The following is a 17,670-nucleotide window of genomic DNA, read 5'->3' as shown; positions in this document are numbered from 1 at the left end:
CCGCTCGCCGCCGCGCAACTCTCGCGCGATCGGGGAGGTGGGAAGTATCCAAGTCTGGGGGTAGGGGTGCGCCGCACTGCTCCTGTCGCCGTCGCGGCTTCCGGTGCTAGGTGGAGGGAAGGAAGGAGGGAGCCGGGAGCGGGGCCAGGGGAGCAGCCGCGCCGAAATCGGCTGGGGGAGCCGGAGAGAGTGGAGCCAGAGCCGAGCGGAACCTGCGGGGGCGGAGGCGGCGGCCGCAGCGTCGGAGCTGGGAGCAGGAACAGGTGAGGGGCTGGGGAGGGAAGGCGGGTCCTTGTAGAGGAGAGACTCGGGGTGGGGGCTGAGGGGATAAAGCCCTCATCCCTCAGCTCGCCCGGCACTGCCCGGCATGGGGCGGTGTGGTTCTTTCCACCCGAGAGCTCGGAGAGGGGTCGCCGGGCCAGCCTCACGCCTGCCCCCGCATTTGAAGGACGCGGAGCTGGGGTGGGGGTGGGGGGCGCACACAGATTTGTCCTCCGCCTCGCACAAGGGGGCGACCTGGACTGCAGTTAGGTTCCCCTCGCTTGCAAGAGGTGGGTTTTTGAGGGGTTGAGGTGGAGAGGGAGGAAAGCAGTCCAGGGGAAGGTGGTGCGGGGGCGGGTTTGTATCCTTTTCCTATTTAAGGGCTAGGGAATGTCTCTTTTTCCTACCTCCTCTCCCACTCGACCTTAGTAACAGACCAGAGAGAAGCCTTGCTATAGTGACACCCCCTTCCCCCGTCATGGGGCTGGGGTGCGTAGAGGGTTTAGGGATTAGCCGGAAACCCAGGCTAGTGGGGCACCCCAGGGGCGCTATTCTGGTGGAGGTTGCGCTTTCGGGTCTTGGGAACCGCACGTTGGGAAGAGGGCAGCAGGTGGGGAGCAAGAGGTGAGGAGGCAGGAGAAGGGGGAGGAGGATCTGATCTTGCTCCGAGATGAGAGGTGGTGCCATCCTCCCCCAGGCGAAGCGGGGGCGCTCTCACAGGAGGAGGGAGCATCTTGTCGCTGGCTCTGAGTTTGTGTCTTCCAATCCGCTTTCTTTCTTTAGGAAGTACCAGGATTCCCGGAACAGAAAATGGATCCATTGCTTACACCACTGAGGGAAGAAGGGGGAGGCAGAATTCCCTGTTAAAATGGACCACTTGATTAGCAAAGTGGTAGCTCCTTTTTGGGGAGTTCCCTTCTTTCTGGGTTGTATTACTGCTCATCTCCCTCTGGCCAGGCCCCGGGCGAGTGTGGTATGTGGTCAGGAGTGACAAGAAATAGTGAGGTCATTGGGTGAGGGAAAAGTGTAACTTAAAACCTGTCTCTGCCGCTGTTGGATTGGGCCACTCCTGGTCTATGGCATGAAAGTTTTATTTGGTATGAGATCTGCTGCAGGAGTCCGATTGCTTGGGTCAGTGTAGTAGGACAGAATCTAGTCTCTGCATGCTTCTTTCCTTGTCCCTAATCAGGTGGTGACAGTCTTTGCTGCCATTTATTCTTGAGCTTGTTGTTGGGGTGTCTCTACTTGCTATATCTGGAATGGATCAGTGAATTGGTCATTGTACATTAGACCTGAGTTTGAATAACATGTCTCTAAAAGCTCATTCTAAGAGAGAAGCCTATCCATTGAGTTCATCTTTCCACAGAATGAATCATTGACCTTGGATTAAGTTGGAAAGGGTCCTCATGTATCACATATTCACATGCCTCCTGCCTCCCACCATAGAGTTATTACCTTGTATAGTCAGAATTTTTCATGTGTATGTCTCACTTTTGCAAAGAGACGAAGCTTTTTGAGTGCAGGAATTGGATCTCCTCTTGAATCTCCCACAATGCCTATGCACATAGTAGGCACTCATGATGAATACAGGATGTGAATGAATTCAAGTTTTCTGACTACAGTTTAAGGAAGGAGAAAGAGATGGCTTGGCTGTCAGGGTCAGGGGGAGTGCCTGATAATAAGAGTGAGGGTGTAAATGTCCTTAGCCTTTGTAATTAAGAAGTCTTGGTCTCTCCACCTTCCTGAGAAGCACAAAACAGTCATGGATAATGAAACTAAGACCCCGAAAGAAAAATATTAGAACACAGTGTCATTATTTATCTGAAATGTGAGATCTCCTGCTTCCCCATTGTGGGCAAAGGGGTCTCTCCATTAGACCTGAGTCCTTCAGGGTGTTGTCTACAAATTGGGATCCTGGTGATTATGGAGAAGGGAGCCAGTGTATGTATGTGGTGCCTGGCATAGAATTGGTGCCAGTGAATGGTAGCTGCTATTATTAAACTGAGTGCAAGTGTAAAGGAAAGCAGACAGCAGGCTGGAAAGAATGGAAGTGAAGTCGTAAATGCACAAAGGGTCATATTGTGTGTGTTCATCGCTGCTAGTCTCTTCCAGTAGAGGAAATGGACTCAGAAGACAGTGGGCGGGATTTGTTGGTGAGAAGGAGGAAGTTCTTTAGAACCAGGTTTGTTAAAGCTGAGTCAATAACTGAGGGAAATTGTGGAATCTTCTTCCCCATATACCTTTAGAAATGGATGCCAAGAGGCCCGAGATTCAAAACATATCACTGTGTTTGGCTCTCCTCACCATTTTTTTTTTTAATTGAGGTGTGGTTGATTTACAATATTGTGTTAGTTTCAGCTGTACAGCATAGTTCCTCCCACCATTTTTGTTGCAGGTTAATTTAGTGACAAAATGGTATGCTAATTAAGGTTGTGACCCTTAGACTCAGACAAAATTAGGTTCAGATCCTGCCTCTGCTAGTTATTAGTTGTGTGATTTTGGTGAAATTATTTGTCCTCTCTTAGCTTTGTTTTTCTTGTCTATAAAGAGAATGATAATAACAGTACCTACTTCACAGTGTTGACATGAGAATTAAATGAGATAATAAAAATAAAGCACTTGGTATTACACAAAGCACATAGTAAGCCTTGAGTAAATGTTAGCTGCTGTTAATAATCATCATAATAGTAATAATAACATGAGCACTCAGGCTGCTTTGAAGGAAAGGAGGTTTACAAAAGAACAACTTGCTGCCTGAAGCACCAGTGTAGGGGGATGATTGTTACCATGACTTTCTGTGCTGGTCGTAGGCTTATGAGCAATGAAATCCTTTTTCAGCATCAGCCTCACAGAGGCAGCTCCTGTTGCCTGAGTGGGAGGTGAAGCTGGAGGAAGGCAGAGGCCCTGAACCGTCGACTTGGATGTAGGGTGAGGATGTGGGGGCTCAAGAATAGTGTTTGTTAGACAAGTCAGCATGACTCAGGTAATGGTTGACTCTTCCATCAAAGAGCACCCTGATTGACCTAGGTCGGGCATTTAGATTCCTAGGTCCTATTATTTCAGGTCTCAATCAGCATTTCGGCATCCTCCATTTCCTGGCCACTCTTTTCATTTAGTCACATCTCCTTTAAATGTCTGCCTCTGTTTCAGAATGTACTGAGTTGTGATATCTGTAATTCTGGGTACTATGCCTTTTCCAACAGCTATTGCAGATATAGGTAGGGTGCTAATAATAAAACTTTTTGATAATGAAAGGACATGGGGAGCATTTGGAAAAAGTTCCACCAATGTTTGGAGGCTTTGTATTGAAGTCTGGGAAAGAACTGCCTGAGGCAGGGGTTCAATGAAGGTGTTAGAGATTTATAATGGATTTCTGCAAAGGATCTGCTGCACCACCAGAAAGGAGATGGCTCCAGATTTCAGGAATCCACCATGATCAACATATTTCTGAAGAAAGGTGAGATGACTGGATGTGGCAGGTCTCACAGTACCTTTTAGCTCTCCCATTACTGGTGAGAGCCTGACATAACCCATCGTATGTGAGCTTAAACACAAGAGTGTCAAGCACGAATGTTTGAATTTCAACATGATTTAGGATGAAGAACATTTGCTTTCTGTTGCAGTGGTTTTGTCCCCTCTCCTCCTTTTTTTGTTTTTTAAACAATCAAACCTTACATTATGTAAAATCTTATTTGCAGTCTGATACACAAAATGAATAAAAGTGGAGCTGTTCTAGTAGTGGTGGAGAATGATGGAATATAATTAGAGCCTCTCATATGGTTCTCCCCTTCTCCCAGGCAGCCCCTGAATCCCATCCTAGGAACCTTAGGGCTCTGAGAACTTGCAAGCCACTTCTCCAGTTTGTCAGATACAGGAAAAGGATCGGAGATAACCTATAGAATACTGTCTTCCTCAGTCTCACACGTTTGCCTTATCCGTAGAACTGCGCTCAACAACAAGCATATCGATCACTAGCGACAGATCAGTCATGGTGCTGGATGCTGGGAACATGAAGCATGAAGAAGGCATGGTCCTTGCTGGCAAGGGACTGGTAGTCTAGTAAAGTACTTGCCAAAATTTTTCCCACCATGGCATACACAGAAAATGGTAACAGTATGACAGGCATAGCTGCTTGCAACCTGAGATGACTGGCCCATGGGCTGTAGCCACCCTAAGCCCTGTCTAGCCGTCCAGTATTAGTGGGCTCAGTATCTCCAGCTGACTTGTATTGCATTAGGGGCACATTATTTGGGAAGTTTTGGCTCTGGAAAGCAAAACACAAAAAGGTGAATAAAACATTTTGTGGTAAATCCTAGGGTAGAAGTGTGTTTGAGGTGCTAAGGGATCACAGATAGCTCTTATCCCCCAAGGTAGGCAGTTTCCTGTTTTCTGTATCTTTAGGCTGCTCTGTGATGGTTGGCCTTTTCCAAATCATGGCTTCCTGTTTCATCTGTTCAGTGGCAGCTCTGTCTTGACCTGCACAGTGGGACCAGATTGGGGCAGAGGTTTACTAAGGCTTTAGGCTGATTACTCATGGAATTTCAGTGATTTTGTAATTAGGAAAGTACAGTGTTCTAGATATCCAGGCCTATAGATGTGGGTACTGGAGCAGCCATTGATTATCAGGATATGGAGCCATTTTAAGATTCTAAGAATAGGGCAAGCTGAAAGCTTTGGTTAGAGGGCAGTGCCACACAGTGTTCCAAGGAAACAAATGAGTCTAGTTTTCATCTGGTCACTGGTTTATCTCGCTAGGTCATATATTCTGAAACAGACCTGATAACTCTGTTCTGACTCACTTGCTGAGGCTTGTCCATGGAAAAAGCCATACCCTTCTCAGGTGTTTGGGTCTCTATATTTAATATCCTTCTTCACTTGATGTTGTAGCCTCCTTCAGGTTATCCTGTACTGGAGTCTTCCTCTCGGACTAGAAGGGAGACTGGCATAATGATTCTGGCCTAAGCCTAAACACAAGTGAGAGGTGGAGTTGAGTGGAGCCTAATCTTAGACATGCTTTAGTTTATAACAGGGTCATCATTGATTGCCTAGTAGCTAAGTTCAGTAGATATCTTTCAGGCCTTATCTTAATTTGCCCTTTCTATAGCCTTTGACCCTCCTTCCTTTAAAAAAAAAGTTCTTTCCTCGTTGGTGTCTCTGATATCTTGCTCTCTTGATTTGCTTTCTCCCCCTTCTGTTGCTTCTTACTCTCTTTCCTGGCCTCCTTTTGGGCCCACTGCTTTAAATGTTGTTGTGCCCCAGGTTTCTGCTTTTGACCTTTTCTCCACTCTCACTGTACATACTCTCCCTAGATATATCAGTTAGGATGTATCAGTTGCAAGAGATAGAAAACACACCTGTGGCTCAAACAATAAGAGAATTTATTAAACATATAGCAAGAGGTCTGGGTGAAATAAGCCAGACATAAAAAGACAAATATTGTATGAGTCTACATTTATGAGGTACCTAGAATATTCAGATTCAGAGACAGAAAGTAGAATGGTGGTTTCCAGAGGCTGGAAGGAGGGGGATTATTGTTTAATAGGTACAGAGTTTCAGTTTGGGAAGATAAAAAAAGTTCTAGAGATGAATGGTGGTGATGGTTGCTCAACAGTGTGAATGTGCTTAATGCCACTGAACTCTATGCTTAAAAATGGTTACAGTGGTAAATTTTATGTTATATATATATTCTACCACACACACAAAAGAAGTCCAGGGATAGAATACTTTTTTTTTTCAATCCCCCAGCTTGACAGTGTTAAGGACCCAAGTTTTCTCACTTTTTCTGTTCTGACATCCTAGTGTTCTTAATGTCTGTCCCTTCATGTTCTCAAGATTACTCCAACATCCCACCCTTCTATGTTAACAACCAAAGGCTGGACAAGAGAACATTGACATACATTCTTTTTTGAGATTGAGGAAAATTTCCAGATGTTCCCAGCAGACTTTCCTTACATCTTATTGTCTAGAATTAGTGTCTTACCATTTGTGACTCAGTCACTGGCAAGGGAAATGAAATGCCCACATCACTTCAGCTGATCAGTTTTCATACCATACACGTAGGACTGGGGAGGGGTAACTCATAGTCACCCACTGCCAGCATCTGAACAATCAGGGGTTCTGTTAGATGACAGAAGGAGAAGATGGCTGTTTGGGTAGGCAGCCAGGAATGCTGCCACCCCTTCATCTTGGGTCCTCTTATGATGTCAGTTGCTGTCTATCCAGATGATTCCACATACCCAGACCAGACTTTTCTCTTGAGCTTTGTACCTTAGCACCTCAAAATCAATGTTAACCTAAAAACAAACATCTTCACTCTCAGGTTGGTTCCACTTATGTTTCCTGTCTAAAGAAGTGCCACCAAATCACCCAGGCCAGAAACCTGGGCATCATCTTTGCCTCTTCTACTCTTCCTTCCTCCGTTTAATCGGCCGTTAAATCCTGTGGATTCTACTGTTTTGATGTTTCAAATCTGTCCTCTTTGTTACCACCTCTGTTTTAGAGCTTTTGTTTTCTTATCTGTATTACTTTACTTCCCAAGTGGTCTCTCTGCCTCCAGTGTTCCTCCTTTTAATATTTCCCCTAAAGTGCTGTCAGAATGGTCTTTCTGAAGCACATACCTGGTCTTGTTACTCGGTATGACCTTTAAGGCCCTTCATGATCTAGCTCCTACTTACCTCCCCAGCTTCATCCCTTCCTTTTGCTCACGATGCTGCATCCACATCAACTACCCCTTAGTTGCACCTGGCTTTGGCTCATAAGTGCTGTCTCTAACTCAAGTCTTTATGCCTGTGCACATGCTTTTCCCTCTCCCACCTTCCCTGTTCTTTATTGTCTGATTACTTCCTTTTCTTCCTTTGAAAGCCTGCTCAGTTATGATCTGAGAATCACGTCTGGGAATTGGCCTTTATCCTCCAGTCTTGATTAACTGCTTCAGCTTTTTGTCCCCATAATACTATGTGCTTATCCCACTCTTTTCCCCATAGTCTTTGTAATCCTGCTTCCTAGTCTTTCTCCCCTATTGACTGAATTTCATGAAAGCAGAAACTGTCTTCCTCTGCATCCCTAGTTCAGTATACTCAGTAAATGTTTAATGAATGAATGGAAGCTGACATCAGAAGCTGTTTCTTGGCTTTGGGAAATCTTGGAGTCCAATAGAAGACATTGAGATACTGATTTAGGAGTTGTTGTGTGCTGATTACAGTGCTCTTGAGACAAAAAATTGGAAAGTTTACAGAGGTCACAACCAGCTGCACTAAGGAAACTAAATACAGGCAGACCCTGCTTTGGTTTCCTTAAATTTTATTGGTCTGCTCCACTGGCTGTGCTAAAAATATCATCTCTATTAGTGACCTCTCAATTTGAAAATTATCTGGGAATAAAGCTGCTTTTAGTGCACCCTGCCTGGCAGCAGAGTATTTGGGAGACTCTGGTCTTCCTTTTCCTGGACCCATGCAGCCTGAAGAGGAGGTACTGGATCAGGAGTCCCCTCAGAGGTGCCTCAGGACACATGCCTGAATCAGGAGTGGGGAGTGTGTGTGGCAGACTCCCAGAATCACCTGAAGGGTAAGGCAGGCATACCTTAAATCAAGATGACCGGGCAGTCAGTGACAGCAACAGCAACAGCCTGCCTCTCCAGGGGTGGGTGGGAGGGAGGGGTTGGGGGCAGTAAGTGGTTGTCAGTGAGGACATCCTCAGGTGAGGCTTAAATCAGCCAATGAGCTTGATGGAACGCCTGCAGTGTCCCACACGGATTGTACTAGAGCACATTTTTAGAGCTCCTGTAGTTATTTTTACCAGTGATAAAAGAGTTTGTAACTGTAAAATAGAATGTTGAGATACCCTCTTTGTTAATAGAGATACTACTGTATTCCATTTTTCATCCTGAGCCACTCACCTTCAGTTTTAACTCCTGATTCCTGGTTTCTTCCAGTCCATGGAACCCTGGCATTTTGCCCTATTGACATGGGAATGCCATCTGTGGCAAAAAAGAATAACCGTAGACTATATAGTACATACAGGGTTTGTTTATTTTATTTTATTTTATTTTATTTTATTTTATTTTATTTTATTTTATTTTATTTTATTTATCTGTTTGCCACTCTGCTTTCCAGAGCTTTTTCTAGGAGTAGATGAATAGTGGAAGTGAGAATTGGCTGTATAGCCAAAGATTTGTGTTCATGGCACAAAGCTGAAAATTGCCACCATCCTGGTGGTAGGGGCAGCATGCTATCTGGAAATAGGCAGGGACAGAGAAGGCCAAGACAGGGAATCCAACACCCTCTTTGGAATGTTCATTTGAGTCAAGCTCCTGATTACATTAAAGAGGAGTCATATGTTCATTAATTTCAAGGCCCTGGGCTGCCACGGAGGACACGTGGTAACTGCTTGGATATTTCATTAGTTATCAACCCCATTGCATATTAAGTGGCAAGAGAAAATTCTACCAGTTTTAGTCTTCTAGTCCTTTCATAGTTTTCCCAAACCAGTTTTGGGGTCAGTATGTGTGGAAAATGGCGAAGAATTGACAGGATATCTAAACAACCATCTGTGTGTAACACGGAGATAACAAGTACTGCTAGGACAGAAGAAGTGATAGAAGGATATCCTCAGATGATGCTTAAATCAGCCAGTGTGCTTGATTGAACTCCTATAGTGGACTTGGCACTGGGAGCAAGGACAGATCCAAAATAAATAAAAGGCATAGTCCTTGCCCATGGCAAATACACAGTTACATTGGGGAGACAGTAAAGGTACAGGCTTATAAAAGAGGAAAAAATACTTCACAACATAGTCAGTGCCACTTGAGTGGTTCAGATAATTCAGGGGCTCTTGTCTAGTATGTCAGGAAATAGAAATAAGTGTAACATTGGGATCAGCTTTTGAACCAGGACTTTAGCATGATAGCAAAGAAGCAAACCAAAGGACGGTGTATGCATGTTCTGGGACAAGGGATATCTTTCAGCCACTGTTCTGCTCACAGTTGGTAATCATTTAATCAGCAATACTTCCAGTCATGAAGGACAGCAAGATAAATGTGTGGTATAAATTCAGTTCAGAATCTGGGCCAAAGCCTATTACCTAAGCTTTAAAGTGTTATCTGGAGCTGAAGGAAAGGACACCTGAGCAGGAGACAAGATAAAAACTAGGAAGACCTGGGGAGGATTTACATTTCTGGAAGTGGTGGCAGCAGAATCTGAAGATTGCCTATCACAGATTGCCAAGGTTGGTGGGATCTTACCTCCCCTCCTGCCTCAGGAATCCTCAGGAATCTATCTGCCTGGGTGGTTGAGGCAGGATGGGCAGGGAGGATGGCCACTGGGTGACTTGGCTGAAGTCAAGCCCTTAAGTTGAGCCAGGCCCTCCCCCGGGGCGTGAGCTCTCTGGGTAAGGGGCAGGGCTCATCTGCGGAACCTACCCGGAGCACTGCACTGCTCCTGGCTCATTAGTGGATGTCTGGGGAGGCCTTTGAAGATGAAACGCTCCATAAGCACTCATTGTTTCTGTTTTTTGGACAAACTAGTATTTTGGTCTCCAGAGGCTGTTGATCTGGCTCCTTTGTACTAGTCTGGAATTTGCTGCAAACTGAAGAGAGTAGGAAGAAAACAAACAAACCAACCTGAAATAGTTTTTGAAAAAACAACTAAACTCCCACCAAAGCCCCATGCTTTAGCTTGTGAATAGGATTCCTCCCTGTCCACCTTTCACATTCTTGGGTTTGGGTGCACTCTGTCTTGACCTGTTCTTCGCCTGCTGGGTTTGGGGTGTGCGTGTGTGTATCTCTGGTTCCCAGACTCTAGAGAGAATGCCAGCAGCTGGCATATGGTGGTTGTTGAGTAAGCTGCCCGCTGACGCACGTCTCCCACAGGCACAGAGAACTGGCTGGCATGGGTGATTCTGAACCCCCATTTCATTGTTTCAAAGATTCATTTCTGTGGCTGTGCTGAGCCATAGAGAAGGGAGGCAAGAAGAGAGGGAATGAACGACTGTGATTCTGTCTTTTGGGGGCGGTGGGTGGGGTGGGCAGACAGGCATTTTGTACCTTTACAGTGTTCTAACTGCTCCCTTCATTTCCCCCCTGTTACGTACCAGACATAAGTGTCTAACCTGAGTGAGCTGCTAGTGAGGCCACTAGAGGCCCTGGGAGTTAGTTCAGTTGTTCAACTACTGTGTGCCAGGCACGAGTCAAGGTACTGGGAACAAAATAGATAAGGAGTTGACATTAGAGGAGGAGGAGAAAAGCAGTACAGCAAGAAACAAATAACGTGTAACGTGTTTAGATGTAACGTGTCAGATGGTGTAAATGCTGGGAAGAAAAGTAAAGTGGGATAAATGGGGTAGAGAGCAGGGTGTGTGTATGTGATGGGGGTTATGGAAGGCCTCTTTGATAAAGTGACAGTTGAACAGACGCCCAAAGGAAGTGAGGGGGTGCTCCACGAAGGCTGTCTGGGAGAGGAGCGTTCCAGGCAGAGTGAGGAGCCAGGACAGAAAGCTTTGAGGCCGGAAAGTGTTGGGGAATTGAAGTGGAATAAGCAAAGGGGAGAGTAGTAGGAGATCTGATGTGAGAACCGGGAATGCAGATTGTGCAGGACTTTGTAGGCCACGGTACGGCTTTGGGTTTTACTGAAACGGAGATAGGAAGCCAAGAGAGGGTTTTGAACAGAGGTGCAACGTGACCTGGTTTTGGTTTTAAAATCAGTCTGACTGCTCTGTGGAGAATAGAGTGAAGGGGGTTAGAGAAGAAGCAGGGAATGAGATGACTGCCTCATTGCAGGTGACCAGGTGGAGCAGCTGTCCTAGGATCCACCTGGCTGAGGAATGAGGGGTAGCCTCTCCTTGCACCACCTCCCAGCTCTCTGTGCTATGTGTGAATGGGGCATGACTTGAGCAGCCGGCATTTTGCAGAGTGGCAAGGATCAGCCTCTTTTAAGAGTGCTGCTTTCTTATTTCTTCCTCATTAATTTTGGTATGTAAAAAGTAAGGCAGAATTGTAGAAATACAGGAAGGGAAGAAGCAGAGTCTCTTGACGAGAGCTGAGAGCATAAACCTTGGGAACATGGCAAGCCTGAACCTTGTCAGGAGTCACAAAGAGCCACTCCTCATTCCACTCCCTCCTCTCCCACCCTTTCCAGAAATCTCTGGGTAAAGTTGGGGGAGGGAGGGGCATTAATGATCTTTCAACGCCTTGGGGTATAATATAGAATGTCAGAACTGAAGGGACTTTAGAAATCATCTAGTTCAATCCCCTCCAGTTACAGGTGCAGATAGGACAGGTGAAGTAACTCATCCAAAGTCACGTGGGCAGGTTACTGGCAGGAAGCAGGGGTCCTGAGTGTTCACTGCTTTGTCTGTGCTCCCTAAAGCTCAGGATATGTCTGAGTGGGCCTTGATCTTCATAGTACCCTTAGGTTCCCAGTTTGTCATGAAGAACTCCAGCCATGACTTTGGCAAATCCCTGTTACATAAAATCCTGACAGATGGTGGTAATGAGTTTACATTTCTTTGCCTAGGATCAAGTCCTCCATACCAGGGACCAGGCCAAAACCAGACTGCCACTGCGCCCAACTGTCCTCAGAAAGCGACTACTGTGATCATGGGTAATATCTTCGGAAACCTTCTCAAGAGCCTTATTGGGAAGAAGGAGATGCGCATCCTGATGGTGGGCCTGGATGCCGCAGGAAAGACCACCATCCTGTACAAGCTGAAGCTGGGCGAGATCGTCACCACCATCCCCACCATTGGTAAGGGCACAGCTCAGACATAGGCTAGGCTTTCGTTCCATCACCTAGGCCAGACAGCGGGCCTATTCCTAGATTCCCCACCTGGCCACCAGGCAAGTCTTTGCAGTTTGTGGGCTTCTGGGAAGGATGGTTGTTAAGCTTACCAGCAGGTGCTGGGGCTGCCATTTGCCCACCTACCCTGGCCCTCTCTGATGCGGGAACTTCCTCGGCCTGGCACCCAGCAGCGGCCCTCAGGCATTGAGCTGGTTTGTTCTCTGTGTTGTTTGAAGAGCAGGTGAAGGGCTTTGATGTTCCTGCCAGAGGCCTGGAATTGCTTCATTGTAGATCCTCGGTGGCCCTGATCCTGGTTAAGACTTGCCTGTGGAAGAGAGAAAGTTTGCCTTGTAGAGGGGGCTTCTGATCATCGATCAGCTGGTTCTGCATTTGGGGCTCCAGGACTGTAGCTCACTTCTTCATTCTGCCTCACAAGCCCCACTTCTTAGCTGAGGCAGACTCTGGTGGCCAAAGTACAGGAGTGGGGCCGCGTCATTTCCTTGCAGGAGGGAGAATCAAAGGCTGAGAGAATGAGTGGGGCAGGTTGTCTCACATTACCCAGACGATTGTGAACCTCCTAACTGGCCCTCTTTGTCCTCTTCTACTTCTTCTCTGAGGCTTCCTTGTTGGCCTTTATGCTATTAAGTCAAAGAACACCAGGGCTGAGGAAGCCTTAGCTTTCTTTCCCTTGCTAGGATCATGGCCATGACTAGGGGAAACAGAAACGAACCAACTGGGGCATCATTTGCAGGCCTGGTATTTGAGGCTGAATGACCACTGTTTGTTTTTCCCAAAGGGTTCAACGTGGAGACGGTGGAGTACAAGAACATCAGCTTCACAGTTTGGGATGTGGGTGGCCAGGACAAGATCCGACCTCTCTGGAGACACTACTTCCAGAACACTCAAGGTATGACATAGGAATTGCCCGTGGGCTGGCATTAGTTGATTGGGTATGAGCAGAGAGTGTGGCTGTTGTTCTTGGTTATTGGCAGCCAGCTCTTGCCCTGCTGCAGCAACTAGGGGTGGGAGAAAAAGAGGAAAGGGGGTAGATATTTGGAGGGTAAAAGGAGGGTCTTGTCTTTTGTTGGTGGGGGAGGGGAGTTGATCTGTTGTCTCTGTGTAGCCCATGCTCTGCCTCCCTAGGGTTGATATTTGTGGTCGACAGCAATGATCGGGAGCGAGTAAACGAGGCTCGGGAGGAGCTGATGAGGATGCTGGCAGAGGATGAGCTCCGGGATGCTGTGCTCCTTGTCTTTGCGAACAAACAGGTGAGACATCTCCCTGTCCCTGGATTTGAGAGAGGGCAACCTGGCCGTGGAAATCATGGGGCCTCGGGGCTCATTATATGTGAAGCCCTGTGACTATGCTCTCAATTTTGAAAGTGTGGGAAATATGATTAGTTGGCTTCTACATGCTTTTCTTCTTATCCCCCAACCCCAGCTTTAATTAGCAACATTTCCATCCAGAGGGATTTTTGTGGTGGATACTTCACCTCCAATCCTTCTTTTAGCTTTCCTATTGTCTACTTTAGTGGAACTGCCCTCACTCCTACGGTCAGACAGACCTGATTGTTTGCCCAGCCTGAGTTACCTCTCCACTTCCCTACCAATTCCATATTTGGTTCCAGCTCCTCAGCGGGATGACCTTTAGTGCCTTGGATCTGGGGTTCTAGGATGGTTAACTCCAAGTAGCTCTTTAGGATCTTGCTCTGGGTTTCCTACACTGAAGGAGGAGAGGGTATTGGTATACATCTCTGGCAGATGGGTGTTCTAGAAGCCTTTGAAAGATCCTGAGGCTCCTTTTTGTGTGTCTCCCTCGTGCTCCAGGATTTGCCTAATGCTATGAATGCTGCTGAGATCACAGACAAGTTGGGCCTGCATTCCCTGCGTCACCGCAACTGGTACATTCAGGCCACCTGTGCCACCAGCGGGGATGGGCTGTACGAAGGCCTGGACTGGCTGGCCAATCAGCTCAAAAACAAGAAGTGAGAACCAGGCAGCCTGATCTGACCACCCCACCCACCCCTACTGTCTCCCTGCCCCAGCCCTATCCTTTCCTTCCTGTTGCCAGTGTGGCCAGGGCCCTGGGTGTCATGTCCGCATGCCCAACAAGAGCCTTGCCTCCCCTGCCCTTCCCTCCCTCATCCATGACCAGTCCCCAATTGCTGTCCTGATGATGAATCATTCCAATTTACCGGATTTAAAACAAAAACAAGGTTGTTATGGTTTCATGGGGTGGTCCCCCCTGAAGCGCTGGGGTTTGGGAGGTGGGGTGGGGTATTCTCTCCGTTTGCTTCGTTTGGCTCTGGTTGCTGTGCTCCTGGCATCTGAGTCCCTCCCCTCTTCCCATAGGCTCCTCCCCTACTCCCTGTCTTCCTTTCCTTTGCCGCTCTCTCCCTGTTCTACATGGAAATTGCACGGGCCTCTCTGTGTGTGCGTGCATGTGTGCGCGTGTATATACCTGTATAGAGAGATATATATGGGGCCGTGGAGGGGTGGAGTGCAGCTCAGGGCTTGGAGCCAGCACACGGCCCACTCTAGCTGATCATCTGCCCCTCCCATGTTGGTGAGATAAAGGAAGGAGGTGGAGGGAAGGCTGCCCCAGTCCTGCACTGGTTCCTCTCCTCTTTGCAGGTCAGTTTTCCTGGCTCATAGGACAGAAGGATTTTCCACTATTATCTTCCTTTACCTGTCTCTCCACCCCACTTAGGACAGAGAGGGTGGCATTTATCTCTAAATGACTGTTCCCAAGGAGATACCGTTCTGCCCTGCCTTGCTAGTGGGAAGGAGAGAGGAACCTACTCACTCTTATAAGCTCAGAGTGTTCAGCTGATTCTCCCCCTCATCCTTCGATCTGTTCCTCAGGAGCTTGAAGAGGGAGGTGGGGATAGCAAGATCTTGGGGTGTATTTGGGACCCAGGGCACTGGGGAGAGGGCCTCAGGTTTTCTATCTTCATCCTTCTTTGTTATTAGGAGAAGGTGAAACACAGATCAGTACTATTCCTGCCTTCTTGTCCCCCCTCCCGACCCCCCCAACTTCTGATCTTGGAGCTGGGCTCACCTGTCCTTTGTCAGAAGTTTCCTCACCCTGTTAGTTCTGCTGGCCTGACCAGAGCTGGCAGGCTGGTTTAATGGTGGAGTAGGGGAGTGGGGGATGACATAACAGACCTCAGTATCAATCCCTACATTCTTCAGTTCTCTTTTTCTTGTCCAGGATGTGCTGAAGGATGAAAATTCTCTGTTCTGTTTCTAGACCCTCAGACCATCCTCCATCTATTCCAACAGCTTTTCCCTGCTCTCTTCACCCACTCTCATAAAGGGATCTGGGCATTGGAGTGGAGGAAAAAGAGCTCTGGAGTGGTTGTTGGTGCTAGTGGGATGCAGTGGTCTTCAGAGTCCTCCCTCCATTATGTATTTGTTCAGAAGCTGCTGCTACTGCGTCTCTGTCTATGGGAGGCGCTTGTCACTGAGATCCTGGCCTGGGTCCTGACTTCTGCGGTTTCTGTGAAGCCGTGGCTTTTCTGTGGGCTCCTGTGTGTGCTGGCTGCGCCCTGAGCTCCAAGACGGCCATCCATAACCTTTCCGCTAAGGTCAGGGCCCAGGGGCCCTATAACGTGGCTGAGGGACCCCTTCCCAGAAAGGCTGTCCCAAGCCCCACCCCATAGGGCCAGGCTTCCTGCCACCTTTGTCTACAACAAGGCAGATCAATACGCCCCACCCCACCCCAGATTGAACTGTGAAAGAGAGGTTGCAGGGGTGTCTCCCTCAGTGCCAGCTCCTTAGTGATGTGTTACTACCCAAGATGCAGTGGGTGTATGCAGGTCTCTTTCTCTCTAGGCCTTTGTGTGTTGTGTGTGTGTGTGAGTGTGTGTGTGTCTGGTGGCGGGGGGTGGGGGGTGCTGGAGCTTCTATTTCGTTTTAACATGCATTCACTCCCCTGACCCCACATTCACTCCCTTGACCCCACAGATCCTTCCCTCTACACTTTTTCTTTGCCTCTGTCTCTATTTTGTCAGATTTTTTTGCACCTGCTCCTGTTGCCTCTCCCTCCCTGAAATTTTCCTTTGCCTTCTCAGCTTATTGAACTGCTGTTGCCTGTTTGTCTCCTTTCTCCTTGGTTTCCTACGTAGGATTCCTCACTCTATATCTCTGTGGTTGGTGAGGACTTCACCTCTTCTCCTGCCTCCCTCTCTCTCTGACCCTCCTTAGATACCAGTCCCAAATAGGTTTTTCTCATTTTAAGCCCACCTTGGTTTTTAGGACTAAGGGTGTTAAGAAGCAGCCTTTGAGGTTGCCTTGGTGCTGCTCGAGGATCTGTCCAGCAGGGGGCAGTAAGTGATCTTGATAGTATCCCTAGCTGCTGGCCCTTGGCAGGGGCGGCCCTTTCTACGTTCCCATTCACCTAAAAGCTCTTGGGATTGTATATTTCATTCCATTTCTGCCCACTCCCTCCCCCACTCTCCTCTGGTAGGTTTAGTTTTATGCTTTCCTTTGTTCCAGCCTTTCTTCTCCCTGGGGATTCCCCCTATTTCCCCCCCCCCCCAAGTTTGTTTGTGGTGTTATAGTGGTAACTGCAGTTCTGAACTGGTTTTTCTCTTTTTTTTCCTTCCTCTGGAATGTAGACTGTACATGTTTATAACTCACCTTCTCTCTCCTTGCTCAAAATGTGGGGTACGCGATGACTGTGACCCTGGTTGGAAATTAAACTTGTTTTATGCAGCTTTGGAGCAGACCTTCATCCTTGATGTGCAGCAGCCATGGGACAGTGTTTAATATTGAGGGTAGTTCTGCTTCTGGTCCCTCTCTCCAGGTTGCGCCTTCTCTCAGCAGAGGGGTAAAGGGTACCCTTGACTGGGCAGAGTGAGATGGTGGAGGAACTTGGGCTCATCTCCACACTGCTTCCTACTTCCTGTCATACCCCAAGAGGGAGCCTAGTAAGTTGGGCACCGGAGCGTGAGGCCTTTATGACTTTGCCCCTCTAGTTCTGAAGGGTTTAACCCTGAGCTTAGCCATATTTATCACCTTTTGGTAGACATTAGGGACTTCAGTGGCTAGAGGGCCCTGAACTTGGAGTGCCCCACACTGCCTCCACTCTCGGATCTCCCCAGCTCTGTGCATCAGGTGCTTCTAGTTGGAACAGGGTCCCCTCATGCATAGATTGGAGTCTACTCACCCATCTAGTTCTGGGCTTTGACAGTGAGTAAGCATGAAGGGTAAAGGTCTGGGTGGTATAATGAACTTGATCCTCCTTACAGCTGATGGCCCTGCATCACCTCTGCTGTAGGTGTGTGATTCCCCATTGTCAGGAGGCCAGGCCTCTTCCAGAGATTCCACAGATGTCTTGAGGAAAAAGACAGGCCTGTGTCCTCCCATCCTGCTCCCACTACTTCTCTATTCCTCTCCTGCCATTACTCAGGCAAAGAAAGGGGTGGTGCTACCCTTTCTTGGATAGGTGAGGTCTGGGTGAGCCAGGCAGGCCTTCCCCACTCTTACCACTTTCTTAAGCTTTGAGGACAGAGGTCTTCCCACCCTGATGTTGTGGGGAAAGGACAGGATTTAGGCATATAAGTTTGAGATCCAAGCATCAGTGTGAAGTGCACCATTTGTATTCAGTTACCTCCCTGCTGCCTCGCCTGCCA

General features: G+C 47.8%; 1 protein-coding gene across 1 annotated transcript; it reads left to right on the top strand.

The window, feature by feature from the left end:
- Nucleotides 1-45: 45 nt before the first annotated feature.
- ARF3 (ADP ribosylation factor 3) lies at nt 46-16,750 on the top strand. Its single transcript, XM_031462660.2, has 5 exons — nt 46-263; nt 11,769-11,999; nt 12,829-12,939; nt 13,176-13,300; nt 13,859-16,750. The coding sequence occupies exons 2-5, from the start codon at nt 11,852-11,854 to the stop codon at nt 14,018-14,020; spliced, it is 546 nt and encodes a 181-aa protein (XP_031318520.1). The 5' UTR covers nt 46-263; nt 11,769-11,851; the 3' UTR covers nt 14,021-16,750.
- The last annotated feature ends 920 nt before the right edge of the window (nt 16,751-17,670 follow it).

This window comes from Camelus dromedarius, chromosome 11 (genome assembly GCF_036321535.1).
Source record: "Camelus dromedarius isolate mCamDro1 chromosome 11, mCamDro1.pat, whole genome shotgun sequence".
NCBI lineage: Eukaryota > Metazoa > Chordata > Mammalia > Artiodactyla > Camelidae > Camelus > Camelus dromedarius.
This window is presented reverse-complemented; position numbering and strand designations above follow the sequence as displayed.

Coding starts and splice junctions, on each gene's coding strand:
- ARF3 (XM_031462660.2), top strand. CDS start 11,852: ATGGGTAATATCTTCGGAAACCTTCTCAAGAGCCTTATTGGGAAGAAG. Junction 12,000..12,828: donor CACCACCATCCCCACCATTG/GTAAGGGCACAG, acceptor TTTTTCCCAAAG/GGTTCAACGTGGAGACGGTG. Junction 13,301..13,858: donor TTGTCTTTGCGAACAAACAG/GTGAGACATCTC, acceptor CTCGTGCTCCAG/GATTTGCCTAATGCTATGAA.